This window comes from Manacus vitellinus, unplaced genomic scaffold (assembly GCF_001715985.3).
Source record: "Manacus vitellinus isolate BGI_N305 unplaced genomic scaffold, ASM171598v3 scaffold_9_pilon, whole genome shotgun sequence".
Classification (NCBI taxonomy): Eukaryota; Metazoa; Chordata; class Aves; order Passeriformes; family Pipridae; genus Manacus; species Manacus vitellinus.
Window position 1 is genome coordinate 21,387,760 of NW_021940917.1, and position 24,920 is coordinate 21,412,679.

General features: G+C 37.7%; 1 protein-coding gene across 1 annotated transcript in view; it reads left to right on the plus strand.

The window, feature by feature from the left end:
• The window catches only part of CDC14B (cell division cycle 14B), a gene marked incomplete at its 5' end in the record, with an annotated part of 43,828 nt that extends 21,235 nt beyond the window's left edge, over positions 1–22,593 (plus strand). The window contains 10 exons of the mRNA XM_018085958.2: positions 438–514; positions 3,157–3,223; positions 4,480–4,542; positions 5,468–5,555; positions 5,906–6,136; positions 7,830–7,968; positions 8,091–8,244; positions 8,984–9,084; positions 16,413–16,529; positions 19,431–22,593. Coding sequence (XP_017941447.2) covers positions 438–514; positions 3,157–3,223; positions 4,480–4,542; positions 5,468–5,555; positions 5,906–6,136; positions 7,830–7,968; positions 8,091–8,244; positions 8,984–9,084; positions 16,413–16,529; positions 19,431–19,470 — 1,077 coding nt within the window. The remainder of the gene's footprint in view (positions 1–437; positions 515–3,156; positions 3,224–4,479; positions 4,543–5,467; positions 5,556–5,905; positions 6,137–7,829; positions 7,969–8,090; positions 8,245–8,983; positions 9,085–16,412; positions 16,530–19,430) is intronic.
• Positions 22,594–24,920: the final 2,327 nt, after the last annotated feature.

Genomic DNA, 24,920 nt, shown 5'->3' on the forward strand with positions numbered 1-24,920 from the left:
GAGTGTACAGACTGTTTGTGTAGCAGATGATTCATAGCTTTGCTGATACCTCTGTGGGGTTTTGTGTTTTGATTTGCATCTTAAAAGCTTAATTAAAAAAAAAAATCTACAAACCGGTCCAACAGAGTTTCATAGAAATATTTAAGAATACAGAGGGACAGAAGCTTTTTCACTGCAACCTATAGATGAACAACTTCTGCACAAATCTATAAGCTTAATTAAATATATATATTCTTCTAGATTGACAGGATTTTATGTTGTTTATGGTAGTTTTATTGTTGCAGACTTGTGAACATTTGTTTTTGATGCCACTCTTTTCCAGTACTTTTGAAGTCTGTGATAATTAATTATGCCTTCTGTAATAGATGAGTGACTTGAAGTTATTGATACTAGTCTTAAAATAATCTTTTTCCTTTTCTGTCTTTTTCCAAAATTAGATAATATACCTGAGAGAATCCCCAGAAGATGTGTACAGGCTTATATTGGCAGGAAGTGTTTCATATCTACCTTTCAGGTAAATAACAAGCTGGTAGAGCCCTCTGTACCTTGATATTTTGAAGAAGAAAGTAACATTTTTCAGTACTACTTTGTGTTGGGGTTTCTTTGTGCTGAAGTTTTTTCATGGGACATGTTGCCTTTCTGGACTTTAAGTACTCAGAGAGTAGGGGTGTCAGGAGCTGGTGCTGAAGTGTGCTGGCATGAGATGGACACACTGCTTTGTGTGCGCTCTCCTTGAGCTTTTTGATCTGCGTTGCTTCTCATTTAGCAGTCTGATTTTGTACCAGTAGTTGACAGTTGATCAAAATATCTGTCATTCCCCACAAATGGCTTGTAACACTAAATAGCATCATCATGGCCAGGCTTCAGGAACGAAGATTTGGGGAGGGCTCTGCCCGCATTAGTTACAAACACACTGGTGGCTGAAAAGGCCAATACGAGACAGACACGTCCGGTTGCAAAAGGCACAGCAGAAAGACTCCTTAGGTGGGAAATTCTGCAAGACACGATTCTTTCTGCGTTGTCTTTTCTCCTCCAGGGTGATCCTGCTGCGTTCTCAAAGGCATCAGCAGCGTTAGAGATGGGGTGTCTCCAGACCTCCTGATTGGAGGCCAGAGCAGACCAGTTCTGGTGATCAATATGGCCAAGGCTGAGATGTTGTTTCAGGCAGTCCTTGTATCTCCTCTTTGGGGCTCCTCTCTTGCAGCAGCCGGTGGCAAGTTCACCATAAAGCAGGATCTTAGGGAGGGGGTGGTTGGTCCTTCATCCTGGAGACGTGCCCTGCCCAGCACAGCTGTGTTCTCAGCAACATGGCCTCAATGCTTGTGACTGCTGCCTGTTCTAGAACAGATGGATTGGTCACATCATCTGACCAGTGGATGTTTAGGATTGTTCGGAGGCAGCGTTGATGGAAGCGTTCCAGGAGTCGCAGGTGGTGGCTGTAGATGACCCAGGATTCAGATCCATATGAGAGAGTAGACAGCACTATGGCTCTGTAAACACTGACCTTGGTACTTTTCTTCAGGTGTTTATTTCACCAAACTCTTTTATGAAGCTTTCTGAAGGCACTGTATGCCTTTGCTAACCTGTTGTCTGTCTCCCCGTCAATCTCACCATCCGAGGAGATGAGGCTGCCTAGGGAATTAAACTGCTGGACTGATTTGAGCTCTGATTGCCAATGGTGATGTGGGGATGATGGGGGACTTCCTGAGATGCAAGTTGATAGAGAACTTCTGTCTTCTTTAAGCTGACTTCCAGCCCAAAGAGCTCAGCAGCGTCTGCAAAGCAGGATTTTAAACACTGCAGGATCCAGGGGCAGCTCTGGGCAACCTGTGACAGGGCCTCCCCACCCTCACAGACTAAATAGCATCCTTTCTGCACCAAGCAGTCTCTGGAGATTGCTGAGCTTCCCACAAGTGGGGAGTTGTAATCAGTGCATTCAAGGAACCTCTTGAATTGCCTGTGCCATGCTGTGCTATCCCTTCAACAGATACCAGAGTGGTTGAAATTCACCATAAGGACCAGCACCTGTGGATGTGAGGCTGCTCCTGTCTGTCTGTCTGTCTGTCTGTACAGGGCTTTGTCCATTTGTTCTTCCTCGTCAGGTGGGCTGACAGACACCCACTACAATGTCACCTTTGTGTGTCTTTTCTTCTGCCTGAATGGGATTCTGCTGTTTCCTTTTCCTGCTGATTTCTGCCCCACTCACCTTTCACACTGACTCAGAAGGAAGGAAAGGGTAGAAAAAAATTTTAGAGGCAACCATCCAGGTACTTCGAAAGTTCTTCCTCCTGTCAGTTAAAATTGAACATAATACATTTTTTACTTATTAGAAACATTAGCAATTCTCTGTTGATAAGGGCTGCATGGTCTCAGAAGATGATGTTCTGCCAAGACATAATATTCTCTGATGTAGATTCAGTTTAATTTATTTATTTACTTGACTAAAGTGTTCCTGTAGAATGCTTACTCTGTAGTGCTTATGGAATCTAACAAAGGTCACTTAATAAGAATATGCCATTCCTGGATCAACAGAATTTAAAACGTAGTTGAAAGAAGGGATTGTAATGAAACTGGTTTCTCCTCTTGTTTAAACATAAACTATTTATGCGTCTTAAGGGAAGTATTTTATTGTATCTACACCAATGTTTATCTTGACAGTTTCAGTAAGAAGATGCTGTTCACATATATGAAGAGTGCATGTGCACAATCTCTTTCTTCTTTTAAATGGAGCAGATTATTAAAATCCTACTTTTTTGAAAGTATACTTCAGAGGAAAATATTCAAAGAATGTGTGTTAGAATATGATACTTATTTAGGAATTAGCTTTTGCCATAAGGAGTTTGTGCTGTCTGTTGTTTGTTGATGAATACCAAAATATGCCAGTTTTCCTATTCATGTCAGAAATAGAATGTCAGCTTTACCAAAACTGTAACTGGAGTAATCTTACTCTTGTATCTGTTAAAATAACTTATTTTATATTTTGTTATTGTTGTAAGATGCAAGGTGGGTAATGAAGTAATCATTTGACATAATTACTTCACTGTAATAGTAATTACCTTGAAGCAATTTTTTAAAGGTGTTTTAGAGAAGTATCTTCAACTGGTTTCACTTGGATTAAAATGGAATAATTACTGGTTTGGTCATCATATCTTATAGGGATGCTTCCTTTGGTACTTGCAGTTTTCATCTGACATTGCTGGACTGTTTTCATGCAATAAACAAGGTCAGTGAACTAATATTTTTCATATTGCAAAAAGTTAGCTAAGTATTGCCCATTAGAAAAAGAATGTTTAGGAATTTAGGATCCAATTAGAGCTGTGAAGTAGCAGGTTTCCTGATTGTTACCTAGCTTATTAGGCACTGTAACAAAACTGGATACAGCATCCATAGAAGTCAACAGATACCTTATATAATCAACTAGTGAAGATTTCAAAGTGGGAATTTTGAGATTTATTTTTGTAATAAAATAAAGGACAGTAATTCACACCTCTAATCCCTCAGAGTTGCCTGTTAGGTTTATTATATGCCCATGTTCCCCTGGTGTTAAGTTTTAGGCTGAATATAGCCTTTTGAAGTGGTTTTGAATTGGTTAGTCAGACACTTCAGGCATTTGCAGCACATGCTAACGATTTCAAGTTTTGCTTTAGTAATACAAATAGAACAAATGTCAGGAGGTAGGTGCTTATTTTATCTACAAATTATCATAATCTAGTGTTTTATAGCAATACAGTGGTGCAGTAACATATTGAAGGACAGGAGAATTTAAACGACTTCTTTTTAGTCTGTATGAGTAGTGAAATGGGGAATTCTGCAGCTCTCCACCCTACTACTGTCTTTTGTGTTATGGATATCGCTGCCAAATTCTAGTGTTTTCACTGGTTAAGTCAGCTTCTTGCAGATTTGTGATTTTCAGCTTTTTTAGATGTTTTGAAGGCTGCCTGTATGTCAAGAGTGGTGCATTGCTGTTCTTGCTGGAACAGCAAGGAAAACTACAGAAGATCACACAATGGAAGAGAAAACTAGACTGTATGATTTCAAATACCTGGAGCTTTGGCATTATCTGTATTTGTGCCTCCTGATTTAACAAGTGGATAAACTATCAATTACCCAAATGATTACATTTTTTTTTACTTTAGAATGTACTCCTGACTTCAACAGATACTTTTGCCAGTTATTTCCTTGGTTTTTTTTACTTTTGTGCACCTAGCAGTAATAAAAAGGCTGAATGCTTCAGTAATCTGGGATTTTGTAGTGATTCATTGAAAAAAGAAAAAAATCGATTTATTCATCTTCACTTGTATTGAAATTTGCAAATCTGTTTTGAGCCAAGACTGAGTTGACCTGTATTTCTTCAGTCACATGAAGAAAGCTCTTTGAAAGAATAGTATGGGTATTAAGGGACTTTCAGTAACCAAAAAATGTGATAAACTGTCCTCTTTGAAGAGACATCTTTGTTAAAAGCTGTGTTCTGAATTTTAGGCTTTGCAGTATGGTTTCCTGGATTTTAGTACGTTTGATGTAAATGAATATGAGCATTATGAAGTAAGTGTTCAGTATGAGTCTTTTGATTTGTTTGCTGTTACTAATGCTAAAGTGATTGTTTATAATTTGTGCTACTTTTTGTAGTATTAAGTTCCGGTTCTGTTTTATCTCTTTAAACTATAATGTCAATTCTGCTAGTTAAATAAAAGTGCATGGTCAGAGAGAATATTAAAATTCAGATTTAAGCATAATTGGGCTCAATCATGGAGGAAAGCAGAAACCAAAATGGAAGTAAATACCTTTTTCTGTTATTAAACCCTAGAAGTTGATCAGGAGTGTGAATTTGGACACCTTTTAGAGGTCACACATATTCTTGAGCAGTCTTGATGAAAAACTGGAGGGCACACAAGCCTGAGTCTAACTGAATGCTGGAGAACAATCAAAGTATCTATCTGTGAACACAGGGCAAAAGTATAGTAACATTCTTTGAGGTAAAGAAGGAAACAGGGCTGGAAAACCCCAAGTGCATAAAGTTCACTTTGGGGCCTAAGAAATGATTGTGACAATGAAGGACTGCAACTCTTCACTACATACAGTTTCAGAAATGCAAAGCTGCCAGTTACCTGTAAAGAGGAAATTTGAGTGTTCTTACGACCTAAAAAATCATTATTTAAATTGTGAACAGAGGTGAGGTGAGACCAATAATTTAGAAACCTATACAAAATTAAAAATTGGAAGTTGCCCTTCATCTGAAGGGCATGAGTTGTACTGTTCTAAAACCCTCATTCAGAAAGATGAGAACACAGGCAGGAAAAGTAAGGTTGAGAGCATCTGCCATCCTCAGGATGAAAAAGAAAGCAGGCAACTAACATAACTTCCTTTGACAAAAATTGTGCATCAATTCTATCTAGCATGTATTTTGAAACAATAAGGAAAAGCCTGAAAATACAGGGATAATGATAAACCAAGCATTTTCTCTTGACAGAGAGCAGAAAATGGAGATTTTAACTGGATAATACCAAACAAATTCATTGCCTTCAGTGGACCTCATTCAAGGAGTAAAATTGAAAATGGTATGCTTAAAAAAGGAGGTGGGGGACACGAGCCCACTGCTTTCTTAGTTGATTGTTATCAGTATGAACAAGCTTTGAAAATTGTTCCTGAAACAGTGTGTTTTTTCCTTGGCTCTTTTCCTTTTATAAGAACTCTGGCAGTAACATTGTAATGCTTGGTTTAATTGTATCTGACCTAGGCGATTCTGTTAGAATTCCATTTTCGGTTAGTCCGTTTCTTTGTGTTTAACATGAGTTCTCTTTTGAGAGTGTTTTCATCTCTTGTTTTTTTAGTCTTTGTTTATTTCTGCAGTTTGAGCCTCACTCGCTTCCTTTTCTTTTTTTTTTCCCCCTCTTCTTTTCTCAAACAGGCTATCCCCACCATGCTCCAGAGGCTTATTTCCCATACTTCAGGCAACACAAGGTCACCACTATAATACGCCTCAACAAAAAACTCTACGATGCCAAACGATTCACAGATGCTGGATTTGAGCATTTTGACCTCTTCTTTGCTGATGGAAGCACCCCTAGTGATACTATAGTTAAAACATTTCTAAACATTTGTGAAAATGCTGAAGGTGTTATAGCTGTTCACTGCAAAGGTACAGTGTGAAAACCAATTTGTATTACAAGTGATGCCTATTAGTTACTGTTCCTGAGGTATTTTGCACTGTAATTCTATTTTATCTAGTTAAAGACTAGATGCCAAACTGCAACTATTCCATACCAATTATTTCCATACAAATTATTTTCCATTTGAATTGTTTCGATATGGTTCTGTTCGATACTTCATCTTCTAATTTTTTTTGGAGTTCCAGAAAAATCTTCCCGGCCATTCCCAAAAATGAGGATGGAGAAAGCGAGCTTTCCAACATTAACAGATCTTTCTGCTAGAAGGTGTTAGCACTTTCCAAGGATGCTTTTGAGCAGGAATTTGAACTCCTGGCAAGGTTGTTAGGTCTTTCTAAAAATACATGATTAAGTAGACAAATCATAAACTTTTGGAAATATCAGCGCAGCTTTTGGAGGAGATTCCTCAAAAAGTATGAGGAAAAATTGTCATCCCTCATAAACTCTGTGTACTATTGGAGACGCTCTGAATATCTGTTCCTCCAGAGCTAGACTGCCAGTTTTTCCAGAGCATGCCCAGTGTAGGTAGTGTAATGATGCAGTTTTCTGTGATTATAAAGGCAGTATGTTTCCCTTCCCACACCATCTTTAATAGTCTTACCAAACATTTCTTCTCCACAACTCTGCCTCAGTAGCATACCTGATAATGCTGTTATTGAAGGAGAAGGGCCTTTTCTTAACCTGTCTGCTTTGGACTTGCAAAGACTACATTTTTGCTCCTGGATCTGCCATCCATTTGCTGCATTTAACAGAGTTATACTGGGAAGTGAAAGACTTGTTAAAACCAGCATTTTGACTATTGGCATAAAAGTGCACACTCTTATTCCTCACTGAGGTGATAAATTCCAGTATATCACTTAGTTGGTTATGCCAGAATATTGAGTATCAGTGGTACAAGTGCTTTGTTTTCGTTCAAATTAAGATATTCTTTGATATATGTCTTACTGATGGTGTCTGGGCTAGCTTTATGGTCCTTATCCTGCTCTTGAGAAAGAGTAGAATGCTGTAGCCTGTTCTTGAAGCTGCACAAGTCATGGAAAGTGCTGTGTGGTTGTCTTGGCTGTTGGGTTATACAAAAAATTTTCCAGTGCTGTTGGTCAGTCAGTGAGGTGTTAAATGAGAGAAGGTGGTGGGTGATTTGACATTTAGAGCAAGTGATTGAGGAGAGGCACCACTTAGCTGGAGCTGTCCTCCTTTCCTTCTTATTGCAAAATTTTTCTTTTTCTTGGGAGCTAAGAAGATTTATTAGAGGAGGGACTGGAAGAGCAGGTGGTTTCAGTGCATAATCTGTTTGCAAGAAGGTGCTGTGAGAATTCTGAAAAAAAAAACCAAAAAACCAAAAAAACAAGCCAGCTGTTTTATTCTATGCATAAAAACATTTCATACCTACACACATACATATTCATAGATAGGTAAATAAAGATAGACTTATGGATATTTGTAAGGTTGCTGGCTTTGGAATGTTACCTCCCTTAAAAAACGTGAACAGTGTGTTGCTAGCCTTGTATATGAAAAAAGTATCAAAAGGTGAGTTGCACTTAACCAAGTTTGATCAGTAAGGGTTTGTTTAATAAACTGGGCAAGGAACAAGTAACAACATCTGCAGTTACACAGGTTCCAGATGAAGAGGGTGTATAAGAGAAGCCTTTCTTTTATTTTACACAGCCGGTCTTGGCCGAACTGGCACACTTATTGCCTGTTATATCATGAAGCATTATCGGATGACAGCTGCTGAAACCATTGCCTGGATTAGAATAAACAGACCTGGTTCTGTGATTGGACCACAACAACATTTCCTGATGGAGTAAGTCAATTAACTGGAAATTATTTCCAAAAATAAATCTAGATGTCTTCTTCTGCTGTGCACTTAATAATCTTCAGTGTTAATTTGTTTTGTTTTGGGCCTTTTTTTCCATGTTATGATAGCAAACAGGCAGAGCTTTGGACAGAAGGGGATATTTTCCGTGCAAAGTTGAAAGGAAACCATAAAATTGCTGTAACAAGAATTCTGTCAGGAGTAGATGATATTTCAATTAATAACACGAGAAACAGGAGAAGCATCCAAAAGGACATTGAACTGGTAACCATCCAAATATTGTGCTCTTGTAAAAGCTGGAACTTGTTGAGAATCTCTCAGGTTCTGAACAAACCTGTGGGTACAAAATGAAACAATGTTAATGAGATTCTATTTGTGTTTGCCCTTTTTGTGTAAAGGGATATGGGGGGGGAAAAGTGTGGACAGCAACTATGAAAAATGAAGTTCAGAACACAGGTGAATTACGAGCATCATTATCATGCTTTAGTAATTAGATAAATAACAGACCAAAAAAGTACTCACAATCTGCAATTTGTGATTTCATTTTGGATTGTCTGATTCTTCATTCTGTGTGTTTGAAGGAAAGGGATGAAAGGTTTTTTTACTCTTTTTGGTTTCCAAGTAATTGAAACTTCTATAATACCTTTTATAATACCTTTTGAGAAAGACTGTACTACTCTTTTAAAAAGGCATGTGAAGGAGGGAAATGCTGTATTGTTCTGTACCTAAGCAAAGATTTGACAGTATATTATTTCCACTGTTTAAAAGTAGACAATATTCTGATGCATGTAATTCATGACACCACTTAATGGTTTATAGCTTCAAAAGCAGCAAACAGGAAACTGGAAGGAACAGAACTGTATTTATGCAAGTGAATTTCCTTTACCTTTTTTTCCTGTTGGGATAATTCTAATTCTAAGAGTTAAGATAAGGTTAATTCTTAAATATCAAGGTACCTGTGTTTTAATCTTGGTTTATCCCTTCCCCCCCATCCATTATCCAGTACAGTGATGACGATGAAACAAACTGTTTAACACAAGGGGATAAACTTCGTGCTCTGAAAAGCAGAAGGCAAGCAAAAGCTCCAGCTGCATCTCCATTATCGTAAGTCAGTTTAAATCTTTAAATATTTAAAATGCCAGAAACACTTTGATCCTCTTCTTTATGCATATGTTTGTTGCCAGGGCTGCTTTTACTCCCTTAGAACAAACCTGGTGTTCACCGTTTCTCCCAAGGCTTGGTGCTGAGGAGAGCTTGATTAAAGAACTGCATGACTGAATTCCTGGTTCTCTGGGTACTTTTGGATTCTGGTTGTCTGCACTTTACAAGCTCCCACAGTATTTCTGAATGCTTTACTTTGAGTTTAGTCACAAACATTCTCTTGTCTTTGCTGTAGTAGTATAAAAACAGAAGACTATGACTGTGTGTGGTTGATTGGATCAAATAAGGTACCTGCTGGTGTTTGAAGTAAAGTCAGCCACCCAAAAAGGGGTTGAAAGAAGGATTTTTAGCTTCCCTTAAGTTTTCTCTTCCTTGGAGAGGAACTTTCCCTAAATCCTATGGGCCTCTGGAAGGCAGAGTAGCACTGTTCCAGTAAACAAATTCAAAAGAAGTGCATTTCTGTCAGGGAACCTGGTATGGTAGTCTCTTTATTGTAGACAAGACCTGAAACACCACCTGTAAAAGAAAGTTTGCATCTGTTGCAGCTTGTAGCAACTGTAGGTAGAAAAACTTTTAAATAAACTGCAAGAGAATGCAAGGCTTGCAAAACATAGCTGGATCTCATTTGATTGCTAGGAAAGGAACAGTGACCTCTATCTCTCAGATTTTTAAAACTGACACAGCACCAGAGTCACAGACCACAGTCAGCTTGGTTTATGTTGTGCTGCCCTTCTGTAGGGGATGATGGTGCTACCTGCTGGCATTTTTTTTCCTTCTTTCTTGTTCTTTTTGAAGATCACCAGTGTCATCAGTCTTTTAGAAAAAGTGAGAGGTACGTAGTAAAATGTGCTGAAGCCAAAGGAATATTTCCTTGGAAACTTTCACACGTTGCTATGTGTGATTCTTGCTTTTGTTTTAAAATACTCTCTTTTGTTCATGCTCATCATTTACACAGGTGATCACATAAGAAATAACACATTTGGAACAAAGCCTGTACCCAGCTGACACTTTAAAAAAACACGAAACTCATCACCTCAGTTACCTCAAATAACACAGGAAAAAACAGCTACCTTACACATTGGTCTCTAAGGCACATAAGTGCCTTAGTTGCCACTTCATAATATTTTTTTCATAAAAGGTACTTTAAGTTATATCATTAAGGTTGTGAAAGATCTTATTTATCATATGTTCCATAGAGTGAATGTAGGCTGTGTGATAACCTGTTCAGAGCCATTGTCTTAAGATGCAGAAAACCCATCAACTATTAAAATATTATTCCATTCATGACATGTTCTGCAACATGGCTGCTCTAATTAAATTAAAACTAGTTAGCTTGTACTTTTGTAGAATGACAATAATTGCCCTAGAGCTTACAGCTGGTTTTTATAGTGTGCATCGGGGCTTAGGGGAGTTTGAATTTACCTCATCCTCTTCCCCCTAAGTTATTTGTATGGTTTGCAACTTGTACTCAAATAATTTGGTGAAAAATGCATGTGTAACTTCATACCTTCTTTGTGATGCTATTGTTTTATCTCTAGGAATATTTGTCTGCCTTACATGGGTCCGAGGTTTTTCCTACTAGAAGAGGTGTCAGTCTCTTCCCTTTATAGTTCAGACTGTTAAAAATAACTAGCCTTGCAGTGAATTTGATTACTTTTATGTAAACAAACAAACATAAGCTTCTAGATCTCCTATGTAGTTTTATTTCAGAGAAGAAAAAAAAAAACAAAACAAAAACAGACGAGGGCAAAATAGGAGTACCAGAAGCTGGGACAGTTACAGTCTTTGAAAATTAGAGGCATTACTTACACTTAAGTCACAGGGGATTTATGTAGAATGTTTATTGAAGTTGGTTGTATAAACTCTTTCTGCTTTGATGAATGGACTCTGTGTATGTTGTGATTGGCAATATTCTGCACCTTTTGGCAAAGGATTATGAGTTGGCTTTTGCTTCTTTGGACACAAGAAGGTGATACATGACATCATCTGGATGTTTACATGAATTGTTTGTTTCTGCAAACTTATCTGGCTCTGATCTTATGTTTTAGTATTAAAATGTATGATTGTGAAGTAGGATATATGAATATATGAATACAGGATATCAGATGGCAGCAAGTGATCAGAGACGTATTGCTCCTGCATGCACTTATGTTCAAGGGTGACACAGACTCCCTTTGGAATAAATGACTACAGTGAGGATTTCAGAAAATTTACTTTGGTTCCAGCAAAATATCGGATATTACATTTGGCAAATTACAGCTGCAGGAATTGTTAGTAAGTAAGAAAATGCTTGGCAGAGGTTGTGGAGCAGTATGCATTTGAAGAGCCTGAAACAAGCTAAAATGCACCAACAGCTTTTGCTTTTGAATTTTTGTTCATCTTTTCCTCCCCCCTCCAACCCCTTTTATAGATGGTTCCTAGCTATGCTGGTGTCTACACTGTGTAGCATTGTCATCTGGTGGATTATTTGTGGCTCCCTCCTGCCCAGCCTGCTATTCTGTCTAGATGGTTTAAGAACGTAGTAACCATCAGGACCCCCTGAGAGAGAGCCACTGTGTAAGTGTCCCATTCCATTTCTCTACAATAGCTCACACTTTCTGTCTACTGTGTCTCATAAATGCATGTTTCCATGTTCATGTTTCTTACTGGCTTTGTTGCAAGGGAAAATTTCACTGCTCTGGCTTTGTTATATTTTTGTATATATTACTTGGAATAACTGAGTGACTTTTATGGCTGCCTTGCAATAAAAAAGGTGCAGAGCTCTTATAATTAGAATAATCTATAATTTTTAAGGCTTTCTTCTCTGCATGCTCCTGCAAATATGCAAAACTACATAAGCAAAACTAGCTGTAGAAAGGAAAAAATACTGCTTTAAAATATATCCTATCCTTTGAATATTGCAGATGAAGGTGTTAGCTTCAGTTTTACTTTGAAATTCATGAACTTGCAAAGGAGGTTAGTTTCCCAAAGGATGGTTTTATTCCCACGAAATGCCAGGAATTAGAATTTGTTAGAAATGTCAGTAGGTCTTTATTTTTATAAAGAGATTAAACATTATATGCCATGGCATAAAACACGACTTCTTTTTTCCTTTTTAACATAACAGAAAATGGGGTAGGTTGCAGTGTTAGGTCAAGGCTCACTGGTTTACCCAGCCAGTCTGGTTTCATCCTCTTTTGTTCTCAATCATTTTTTTATAGAACTTTATGAGACTACTTAAATCCCTTTTTTCTGTTACTTGGATTCAGGAGCTAAGAAAAGCATTAATAACATAGCAGTTCCTTGTGTACAGTTTTCACTCTTTATCCACTCTGCTTCTGTCAGAGTGGCTGCAGTGATTGCTGTGCCTTGCTTCCACTTTAAAGATGCAATGTTTTCATCAAATGACAACTTACATCTTTTGGCTAAACAGAAACTTCCTCAGCGTGCAGAACTGCCAGGAAATCCAAATGAACTCTTTGCTGGCTTCTGAGTCTCCCTGGAGCTCTTGTGTCACCACCACCCTCAGAGTGGGATGGTTATTTAGGGTGACTGCTTGAAATCTTGGTGCTCTCGAAGAATGAAAATGGTCAGAAGGTGTTTTACATGAGTAAGAACAAACAGGCATTCTCTCCTGGCAGAACATGAAGATTAAGAGTTTCTGTCATCCTTACCTTTGACCTTGCAACTTTTTGTCTGCACTTTTAAAATGCATGGTACTCTTTCTGCTGAAGTAAGTGACCTAATAACTGAAGAATGAGAACTGGGGGACTTGTGGACAGCTTAGTTATTCTGTTAGCCTTGGCTGAGGTCATCTTAACCTGTTCTTTTTGGAGAAAAAAAAAGATCAAGAAGTAAAGGTCACTTAAGCTTTGTTTATTTTTCCCCCTAACCCTGTCAAGTAACTTAGATGAGAGGCTTGTTTTCAAAGTTTTGCACCAAATGTGGATTATTTCTTGTCTCAGTGATCTCCAAAAGTCAGACTTTAGATTTCTGAACTCATACTGAAAAACTGAAGTCACAACACAGATTAAAGAGATGAAACAATCTGTGCTTTGTTTTTCTGTACTGTAGGATCAACTTCACTCAACTCTCCTTTCTTTCTTTTGCTGTTTCTGTGTTCAACTAAACAATGCCATGCTCAGAGGGAAAGATGGAAGATGGAGGTTGGTAAATGTGATGCAAGCAACTGGGTTACTGGTGCTACTACTTCATATTCAGGATTAAGAGTCATACAATGTTTGTTTAAATCGAGGAAGAGAAAACGCTTGAGGTTTTCTTAAAATCTAACTCTCTTTCTATTATCCAGCTAGTGTTCCCTGTGTTTTGAGGGATCAGATTATCAATCAGGATCATGAATCTCTCTGGACTAGCCTGGCAGTCCTGTTGGCTGGAGCCCTGTAGGCTGAAGAGTATCAGTCACTTGTTGCCTGTAAGTGACTTGGAAAAGTGGTCAATGTCTCAGGTCTATTTTCTTAAAACTCATGAGGTGATGAAGGAGAAAGCAGTATTGGACTTGACAGACTTGTCAAGACTAAAATGCCCATTGCAAGACAGAGAAGACATACAGCTGTGTAACCTGTCTTTCCCTCATCCCTTCTTAGGATACTGTAATCACTTTTAAAATATGTTGTGTGGATTGATTTCTCTCCAATATGTATTTATTACCTTGCTGACTTTGTCTTGGGTTATGTGGTTTGGGCTTTTGTGTCCTGGTGATGTACCTGTGTACCACCCTTGCTCTGAGTTAAGTGGTGAAAAAAAGCTGTGAATTATTTCAAAGATGCTGCCACTGATCCAAACACTGTTCCATTGAAACAGGTTTTGCTTTGTTTAAAAATCAATGTACTAGCTTGATTAATAAAGCAGCACATAAAGCAGTCTGCTGTTTGGGGCATGTATTTAGGATCGGAACTACCAAGTGATGTTTCCATTACAGATTAACTGGAGGTGTGTGTTCAGTAGATATTAGTGGATATTACAGCATCCTGTAGCCTGTGTTTAGAACACAGGCACCCCAGGATACCACTGGCCTTCTTGGCCACAAGGGCACACTGCTGCCTCATATTTCAGTTCATGTTAGATAAGTACACGGGTTTAAGCCATTGTGCATTGACTTGTTTTCTGAATTTCTGATATCTAGAAAAAATGGGCATCTATGAGAGCAAGATTATACACATTAGGTTATGTTCCAGTAATTTTTGTTTTCTTGTATGTGTACGTTACGTGCATTTTATACAGAGAGACGCCAAATGGATATATTTAAGGAGGAAACATAATTTTTCCCTATTTCTGTTTGCATGAGCACTAGTAAACCAGTATGTGCCATGATTTGGTCATGCATATATTTCAGTGACTAAATATTATGAGGGTAAGCTCTCTCTGTACTTTTCTCTTCAGTCCTAGAAGCTGTGAGCAGCACAGATGAAAGGTACAATGCGGGTCTTCTTTCACCACTGGTGTCATTTCCAGGGCTTGGTTGAAAGTGTGGTAGACCAAATTTGTTCATGCTGTAGGACAACTGTGGCACTGAAAACAGAATTTTAATATTGGAACTTGTAGGAACTGTTCTGCACTCACAACAGAAACTACAAAGTGAACTTTCGGGATTTGAATGTTTTCACCTTGGGCATGCAAGGAAAACATATTTTCCTTAGAAGAATTTGTGTTGTCTACAGAAGCACGATATGATGTTGAAGGTATCTGGGTTGCAGTTTTTTCTGCCTCTCGTGTAAGTCCTTCAACTTTGAATGTGCTGTGTTTACAGCAGAATTTGCTTTGTATTTTAGTAGTACTTCTCATTACAGTCTTGTCTCAGAGGAACTCACGGTTTTGTTTGAACTTCTGCAAATCAAGTTATAATCTTTTCCTAGGCTGAAATAATAAGACAGACTTATTCAAGCAGAATTTTAAAATACTTGAACTTTGTGGTTATGTAGTAATTTGTTTGCTAAACAATCAAGAAGTGTGTGGTAGAAGTTAGGTTGCCGATCAGTTTTGCTGCATAAAGAGTATATTTTAGATGAAATTGTATTATCTCCAATGCACATTCTGATTCTGGAATGAAACCCATATAAACAATGAAAACATAGGGGGTTTTTTCCATTTCTGTTTTTGGTGAGTATGTTACATGAGTATATAAAAGTATATTTTCTCCCATTTCTTCCACTTTTGCTCCAGAAGTTAACATTCTCTATTCACATTTAGGATTCCTTGAAAATAGTTTCTTCAGGTTATTAACCAACCAAACTGTAATTTATCCAACTTAAATGAAGTTTCTGATTTCCAGTCTAATATAATCTGCTGACAGAACTGGACTCAGTGAAGCCACTAAAAATTAGAGTCTAAGAACAGCAGGGGAATAAATACTAATAACTAAGTTACTCTTAGCTCTGAATCTCTAAAAAGATGCATACTTTTATATTTGGAACCTTGCACAAGTAGAATGACTAGAGAATAGATGTATGAAATGGTGCACTAAGTAGGACTCCATTAACCAGTTGTCACTTTTTGTTCTCATAGTATCTGGGAATACAGGAGATATGGTTTCCTTGTGAACCAGTTGTCTGGTGGATAAAAACAGTTGTTTGCATTCCACAGCCTGGAATTCTTTTCTCATTAATGTAAGCAACTCTAGAATTTATCTGCCTGTTTAAGAAATAGTCAATATATTGCTCAAAATCTTCTAGAGAAGCATTTGAGCACAATCAGCATGTAAAGCTGAGTTTTGAGTAGGGTGCAGTAATTCCCTCTAAGAGCAAAATGCCAACATATGCAATGATTTTCCTATTTGAAGGGACTATTTCATGGTAAATTGCAGGAGATTTAGACTTTGATCTTCATAAATTGAATTACTTGGGGTTTTTTTCTGAATTCTGTGTAAGTCTGAAAAGCAATGTTTGGTTTTTTTGCCTATTTCAGATTTTATAATTTTTTTTATTCGTTGCAGTAATCTAAAATGCAATTTCTTTTTTTTTTCATCTTTCCAAAACCTAACAGGAAATTCAAAACCAATAATTTAATCCATGTCTTGAAAGCAAAAAAACCTCAACAAAACCAACGAACAAAGGAAGCTGCTATGCTCCTAATAAAAACAAGTTGCATTACCACAATTGTAACAAGGATGCTATAAAAGAGAAGGATGTGTTTCAGGCAGAAGAGTTTGCTTTTCAGAATGATTTGTGAAAAGCCAGCTGCTACTTGTTAACTCTATGCAACTGTTACACCCTCTTTTCAGTGTCTTCTAGAAACTTCCTGGTTATATAATCTTTCTTTTTTCCTACTCTTTACAGAGTAATTCTGCAGTCCAGTGTTCAGAAAAATAAAACCTCTGAACCTAGCATTTCTGACAGTACAGACATTACTAAAAGAACTACCAGGTCTGCTGCGAGAAAAAACAATTTGAAAAGGTGAGAGTTAACCTCTTTACAGATCCAGTAACTGTTCTCTAGGCAAATACTTTTGAGCTGCTGTACCCGTTGCTGGCAGGAGCTTTGCCACAGTCCAGCCTTTCTCCTGGCAGTGGGAAGTGAGAAACAATTGTATGGTTTATGTCATGTACCGAGAATATCTGGAAATATATTTCTTAAGACATTTGTTTATGTTGCTCAGTCTTTCAACTTTGAGAATTTTATGTTGTAATTCCTAATGTGAGTCAGAATTACTGAGGATGAGGGATTTTGGTAACATGAAAACCCCTCTGCCTGGAGTAAGAGATGGAAAAGTAGTTCACAGCATTAAGTCCATTATTAGTCAGTGCATGAAGTCAAAACTACGAGAAATTTGATGGACAACTGAAATGCAGCAGGAGTGGCAAAGCCAAATGTACAAAATGCTTGTCTATACTGGCATGAGATTTTTTTTTTATGGAGAGCATGGCTGATAATCTGAACTGAACCTGTTTAGTGAAGCTTAATGAAATTTTAAACTCCAAGGGACTTATGCAAGACTGAAAGTGCCCTTGGGCACAGAAGCAGGTGGGCACACTACTGCTGGGTTTCCTTGTGTTTGCATGTGACCCTGCCCCTCTGTGCCAACTCTCCAGCTGATTATCAGAGATGAGCCTGAGAGTGCAGCTTAAAACAATATCCAAACAACTTCCAGTGGTTACAGTTGACTGGAATTTGTATTGACTGGAATTTGTCTTGTGGCTCATAGTGAAAAACTTTTGAGTGGGTTTGTCAGATGCTGAAGAGACTTACTTTTGTTGGGAAACATTTTATGTTATGTGCATTGATTTATAAATATTGCTGAAAATTCCAAGTTCTTGGGGAGTTTTTTCCCCATGAGCTCTTCTTTCTCCTTCTTCATCCTGTTACCTTGAAGGTAACAGAAGTTAGGAAAAATTCACTCTATCAGACAATGGAAATAGTCATTAATAGTAGACTGCAGTAAAATTATATTCAGAGAATTTTTAACTGTGACTTTCTTTTAATTTATTTAACAATATGTTAAAAAATAATCTCTTTTTCATGAGATATATGTTTTATTTAAAATCAGGAGTATTTTTCAGGGTTTTCCTTTTGGCTGCTTGTGTTTTTTCTCAGTTTTGCCTCATTTTCACCATGTCAGATTTGGTGCAAACAGAATAGATGGGGTTCTGCCTGCTGTTTTTATTCTTGATGCCTCTCCCAGTTTTAATCTGCTTGCAAGGCTTTGAAGCTGTATACATGCAGGTGTGTAATTTGGACAGAGATTTTCCTGGAAAACACTTTTCCAAGTTGACCTGCATGTTGTGTGAGATGAGAATTCCCATCCTAGGAGGAAACAGCATGCCTAAAATAGAGTTCACAGAAGATTTCATTTAATTTGAAACAACTCCTGTATGTGTATTGGCAGATTTATGACTCTGGAAGCAAGGATGAGGTTGATCTCAAAGTTCATAAACTACTTCCTTCATGTGTTAATGGATTTTCTAGAACTTCCATCCAAAATATTTCATTCCATACACTGTTTCTTTTCTTCTAACTCTTGAGCTCAGAGAATTCCAGTCACTTTATACTTCCATCCAGTAATCAAATTTGTCCTAGTTATGTCACAGTTCTAGAGTTCTTAATTATCTTGTAATCTGAGAGGGCTGATTGGGTCTGGTCCCCCCAAAGGGTATGACTGTACAATTTAATAGACTTTGAATGCAGTGCCTTGTTATTAATTTCAGAGATGTCCCTTTATTTTTCCTGTAGCATTTGGAAAAATCTCACTCATTTTTTAAGCATGCCTCTTTTTTCATCTAAATTTATTTTCATTTCTTGAAGTGTGTGCTGTTTGCATTAACTCACAGTGCTCAGATTCACTGACCTGTTCTTGATTAAGTGGATTGCAGGGTAGAGAATAATTATTATTATTACACAAAATTGATATCATGCCCTAACCAACATCTGTCTTTGTCAAGACCTTGTTTGCTTCACTGAACTTCTGACATTGCTGTGTATCATCATTCTTTCATTTTCTTCTCTGATGTATTCCAGTGGATTCTCTGATATATTCCATGTTTGTGTTCTAACAAGGTGCATCCTTCACCTCTGAACCAACTGAATCACAGGAAGACACAAATCAAACCATCTTTTCCATCTTACCACAGAATTAGGTTATATTTAGAATTAGAACAGAATTAGGTTATATTTATAGTAAATTTATAGTAGTATTTTTATATTTATAGTAAATAGATGATTAGAAATGAACTCTTGAGTGGTAAAGGCGTTTTGGTGGGTACAGGTGCTTAAGGGAATGCAGGTCAAGTCATTACAAAAAAAAATAAGAGGGAGTAGGGAGAGAAATGTGTGAAAACTGGATTGTATAGGTTTCTTTACTTATTTTAACCAGACAGGAATATCACAAAAGCTAACAAAGAGGCATACACTTTAAAAATCTCATATGCTTTTGCTTTGCTGGGTTATCACAAAGCAGCTTTTCTGCACCCTTGTTCAAATACTGAAAACTACCTGCAGCATTTCAGAGCTTTCCTATATGTAATCTAAATCTAGCTTTAAAAAAATGTTAATGTTTCTTTACTATGCTGTCTACTTTTCTTACAGTTGATACTTCAGAGGGAGAGAAAGAAAACTGAAATTATGATGCTGTGAACCCTCTGTTCCATTTCTGTGTGGAACAGAACTGTCTGCACAGTGTCTGTGATCAAACCAGTCTGTGCTTTCTTGACAACCAGTATTGCTGTATTTTTAAATGCAGTGACTTTTACCTTCTGTTTCTTTCTTCCAAGTATCATTTGCTCATTTTACCCTGCCAGAAATGTTTGCATGAAATACGTGCTGAGTAATATTTAACTTTTTTCCCTCAAACATATATTTCAGCAGCCAGCCCGTCACAAGGACTAGACCAGTCTGGCGTTGAATTTCAAATAAGCCACGAGTGTTGAAGAGGATATTCAGGAGTGAAGGGGATATGACTAGAGGGAACTTGTTGCAATTCAAGGAAGATGACTTTGGCTTCATTCTTCAGCAAAAAAAAAAAAGAAATAGAAGAATCTCTTCCGTACCTGTAGAATAAAATGAACTGTGAACGTGCTTGGTAGACGTTTTCCTACCGTGCTAACACTTCCTCAAGCAAACCCAACAAAATCTGTGTAGATTCAGACTCAGGTGTAAATACTTAAGCTCTCTATTATAAAGAGGGCTTGCTAATACGTATGAAGCATGTGTATAAATTGTGATGGCAATCACTCAGCTGCTGACCAGCAGAAACAAAAAGATGGTGGGAGCTTTTAAATATATAAAATCGTGTTGTCCATTCAGAGTGGGCTGAAGTCTTCACTTGAGACTGAGAATCAACAACAAAAGCTTTATTTCTTATTCTAGTATTGGTACTCTCCTGTCTTCATTGGCTGTTTTCTTATTTTGTATGAAGTTTTTTATGAAGCTGCAGTATTGAGTACACTAAGTAACTATTGTCCACCAAAGAGTGCTTTATTTTCAGAGGTTGTGTGGTTTGTTTGTTTAGGAGAAGCTAATTATAAGTGATTGTTTTTAATAGTGACATTTTTAGTTGTTCACAACCAATGGCTCTTTTAACCACTTACAATTGCTTTAAATCTGTTATGATTTTAAAGGGGAGGAAAAACAGTTTACCATTTAAAGCAGTGCTGTGGTATTGAAATATCATTACTGTTCCCTTTCCTACCATCAAGTCTATTAGGTGAAACTTTAGGTTACCATATACAAAAGGTAAGAACTTCCCCCAGATTTTATTGGTATGCTTGATAACATGTGGATGCCATTGTTTTTTATCTTAGAGGCACTTAGTGAGTGCAGCACACAAAAAAAAGGGAAAGTAAGCTTGCCATCCAACTGAGATTGCTGCTGCAACTCAGGGGCAGGCAGAATATTTGACATCTAACTAACACTTTAAGAACTACATCTTACCTCTGTTAAAAAGCAGTGTAATTTTTAGGGGATTCTATTTGAGACTGACATTGTCATCCACTACAAGACTGTCTTCAAACACTGGCAGTGTTTTTTTTCCCCTACTTCTTTTCACATTATGAAATCTCAAAGCTGATGTACCCTTGTCTGCCAACTGATGTTTATAGCTGCATATCCCTCAGATGAGGACTATTACCACATAGCCTTAAATATGATTCAGTTATTTGTTGATTTAGTGACTCTTACAGTAGAAAGTAGAAGAAATGGAGAGATCTGAAATGTCAGTAATGGAATAACTGATTTTTTTAAAGATAAAGATTACCTCTGCAAGAGGGAGAATTTTATTTTTATGAATGTAAATGTTCAATGACTAGTTTCAATCTACATCCTTTTAATAAAAAGTAATCTGTTAGGGTGGTGATTTTTAAATGCCAATATGAAATAGTCACACAGTGGTTTGAAAACATTTTGTAGCAAGAGCATCATGAGCTGGAGAGGAAACAGGATGTGAAGTGTAAGTAAGCTTTCAGGTAGCATCCGTGAGTTTGGATAGTCAAAATATGCAAATATGGATACAAAGAAAACTAAAAAAGTATAGTGCAAAGTAAAGGACCATTGAGGCTCAGACTGCAGATATTTCTTTTGTTTTCTCTTAAACTTCACAGTCACCACCATTTTCTTCTTGGTGAAAAGCACCTCAAAGAGAGGGACTGATCTCATCCTGGTAAGGGAATTAAAATTTCGTGGGGTTTGGAGGGCTGTGTTTTGGGTTTTTTGTTGGTTGGTTAGGGTTTTTTAGTAAGCCACCTGCCCAAAAGCTGAAGTACAGGTGGCCACAATAGCAGGTATATTGTGCAAATATGAATCTTAGTTTATTTTTTGAGAACATTCTTATCTCAGAGGCAGAAGGGATGAAACTGCTGAAGTGAGAGTCAAAACGAGAGATTTAGTGGTATTTACTGTGTTTGGCTTTGCCTTTCTCTCAGCTGAGCTGCTTCTAGCATCGTTGTTTTTAACCTAAAAATAATTGGTCTACTTCTCACCCCTTCCAAATTCCAAAACAGAATTTGCCTGTTTTAAAGGCAGAGTCTTTAGCACTTCTGCCTTCATCAGAAGTAAATGTGTGTAACACAAGTGAGCAAACATACACAACAGCCACTCCAGCTAGACCAAAACTGCATTTTTGACATCAGTGTGTTTGAGGACACCCCTTCCAGCAACCAGGATCTCAGAGAAGATAAATGTCAGAGACACATAAATGTCAAAGGGATTTTATGTTTGAACTTTCCAAACAGCCTTATATGGAAAACAAACTCATTACCTCATTGTATCCCATCTAATTGTACTGCTTGGTTTGTTGTTAGGAATTTTTAGTACTTTTGCCTCAAGATTTTATTATACCATACCAAAGTTGTCTTAGGTACAGGGCATGGTTTCTAAATCTTTTTTTGAAGTATTATGTGCCAAAATGGAAGGTGGTGGCAGATGTATTACCACTGTACCAGAGAGCAGCTGAGGGAAGTTATTTCTGCTGTCATCAATTACGAGTTTTTCTCCTCTGAAATTCTTTCCCTTTTCAAATGAATTCCACATCGATCTCCTACTCATGGAGTAGGAGTTATATTGGGTTATATTGCTCCTTTCCATTACAGCATCAATACCTTAACTCAGATGTTAACCCAGACCTTGTCTTTTTGCCCCAGTATGACAGCAGAGAAAGTGCTGCTGATCTAATACAGCAACAAAAAAAGATTTGTAGAGACTCAAAATAGGGGAAAACATGATAGACATGATGTTCACCAGTTTGTTGCACTGCAGTTTTTATATTAATCAGTGGCAGTCTGTTTTGTGTAAACTCATGTAGGCTATCAAGGTCTAAAATTTTGTGACTAATCAGTACTGTGCATCCTGATTATTTTTAAATTGTATATTTCTAGTCATATTTTTTTAACTTGGAGTGACAGAATGGAAGTTTATTTTGCTGAAGGTATTTTTAAGATAAAGGTTCGTATTATCTTGTAATATTAATTAGTTCAATATGCATTTGTGTCTCATTTGAAAATACTGCATTTGATTTTATACAAAATACTGAATAGTGAGAACTGTAAACACAAATTCTGTCAAAATAAAAATAATCACAAGTTTGGTTTCTGTTTTATTTCCAGCATTCTAAAAAAAATCATCACAAAACCATTGTGTCTGTACTGGACTGACTCATATGTGCACTGAAAAATAATACAACACTCTCAGTTACCTGAAAACCTTTAATTAAAGCACAGATTCTTAAAACACATACTTTTTAAATTTAAAAAGTAGACAATCTCTGGCTCTGCATTTCAGGGCACTCACTTTGGAAAACAGGAGTTGTATTTTGAATTGTTGGGATACTGTTACATAGTAAAAAAAGCATGGTAAGATGGAACAATGGGATTCCTGTTATTTTTTTCCTTCTCCTATGATCATATAGTACTAATTACTGGAAACAAGCTTTATCTTAAATACTGTTTGTTTTGATACCTACCAGGAAAGTGATGGTTTCTCAAAAGTAAAAACTAAATTTTCAGGAACACTCCTTATTTTTGTGTTAAGTGTTGGTGGGGGTATAGTTCAGTCTTCAAAAAAAAAACCAAACAAACACCAAATACAACAGCAAAAAAAATATTGACCAACTAACTGCAATACTTCTGATCACTCTTACAGGCATTAGAAAATGCAGAATTTGTGCTCACCAAGCAGAGCCTGTTTGCCAAGCAAGGAAGCTTTCACTTGCCCAAAGACACATTTTTATGGTTGGAAAGTGTGTTCTTCTGTTTTAAGGTGATCCATTCTAAACTTGGATGAGTTCCTGACAAACCAGTTGCCTGATGAAGAGTGAGTGATGGGAAAACACCAGCTCATGCCTGTGATGCCCACAGGAAAACACAGCTAAGCCCTCCCATATCCTCAGCAATTTAAGGTGTCCTTAAGATGCACTGGGCAGGGGAGGGCAGAGGACTAAAAGAATCCCACAGACAAAAACTGGACCATGGCCCAGGTCAAATCCAGTGATGCCTTAAGATCCTTTGGGGGGTTTTTTGATTTTTCTAATTTTTATGAACTTTATAAGTAGTTATACAGTAGATTTTAGAAGCAGCAGCCCTTATTCACTTACCCTTAGCATAGAAACTACACACATCCCCCTACCCCATCACCCCATTCCATGCTCCCATATCCTTATCCCCTGAATTCCAGTAGAAAATGTTTAGTCTCTCCTTAAAAGAGAGACTTTTGTTTAGAGAACACTTGTACCTTGGCCTGAACAGCAAAGGTACAGTCAAGAACTGGGCAAATATATGCCCCCTGTACCCCAAAGAAGATGAAGATTGATGAAGGAGTGGTCTTAGAGACCCTCACCTCAATTCCCAAGGGGTGTGACTGAGGGTGGTCCAGGGCAAAAGCCAGTGGGTGGACGAAACCTGGGATTGGACAAGCAATATTATAAACTGTACCATCTGTACAGAGGGGGAGCGTGTGTCCTGTAATCTCTATGCCTCAGAGGCACAAATTAAAACCCTTATCTCACCTCCAAAACTAATTGCCTGGGAGTTTTTTCTCCCTGCGTTTTCTTAGGCAACACAGTGTCAGGTCAGTTAATGCACTGCAAGAATGATCTGTTGGAGTAGTTCTGGACACCTTCTCTTTGGCTTTATTATTTATTATTATTTAGCCTCCTTTGCATTACAGTTTCTACAACGCCTATCAAGAGTAGGCAAAAACATGCTCTGGCACAAAGGATGCACTGTTTAGACACATTCAAGTCTGGTGTTGGGAACTGCATGCTTTAGCTCACTAAGAGTTTGTTGAGGAAGAGATGTTTGTTTTTTTCTTTCTCATACTTCTGTTTTGGGGTTTTGTTTCACATGGATGTGACTGAACAATAATCCCCTAAAATGGAATAAAGTCAAGAGGAGACAGACAAGGGTAATGTGCTTGTGAAGCTCAGGGAGTGATGCAGGATGTGATGGACCACAGCAGTTGCAAAGATGATTTTATCTCAGTACAGAGGGGACCAGAGGGTGTCCTTTGTTGTAGATAAAGGGCTGTCAACAGTTGAGTGGATCAACCAGGCGTACAGCTCCAGGAGTTCTTTAGAGAGAGGGAAGACCAGACCAGCATGGGGAGAATGAATACATGGAATATAAGACCCAGACAACTGCCAATAGAATTTCAATGGGTTTGAACTGACATCAACCCTCCCATTCCTTCTCAACACCTGGGGACACATGGTATGGTGACAGTGAGGATACATATCACAGGAACCAGTAATGGGAATCACATTGGCACTGGGGTTAAACTCTGCACTGCAACTGCTGTGTTAAGTGTAACTTATATCTGGGTGTGTCTTCAGTATAGTTTATGTTACTGTAAACCAGAAATGCCATG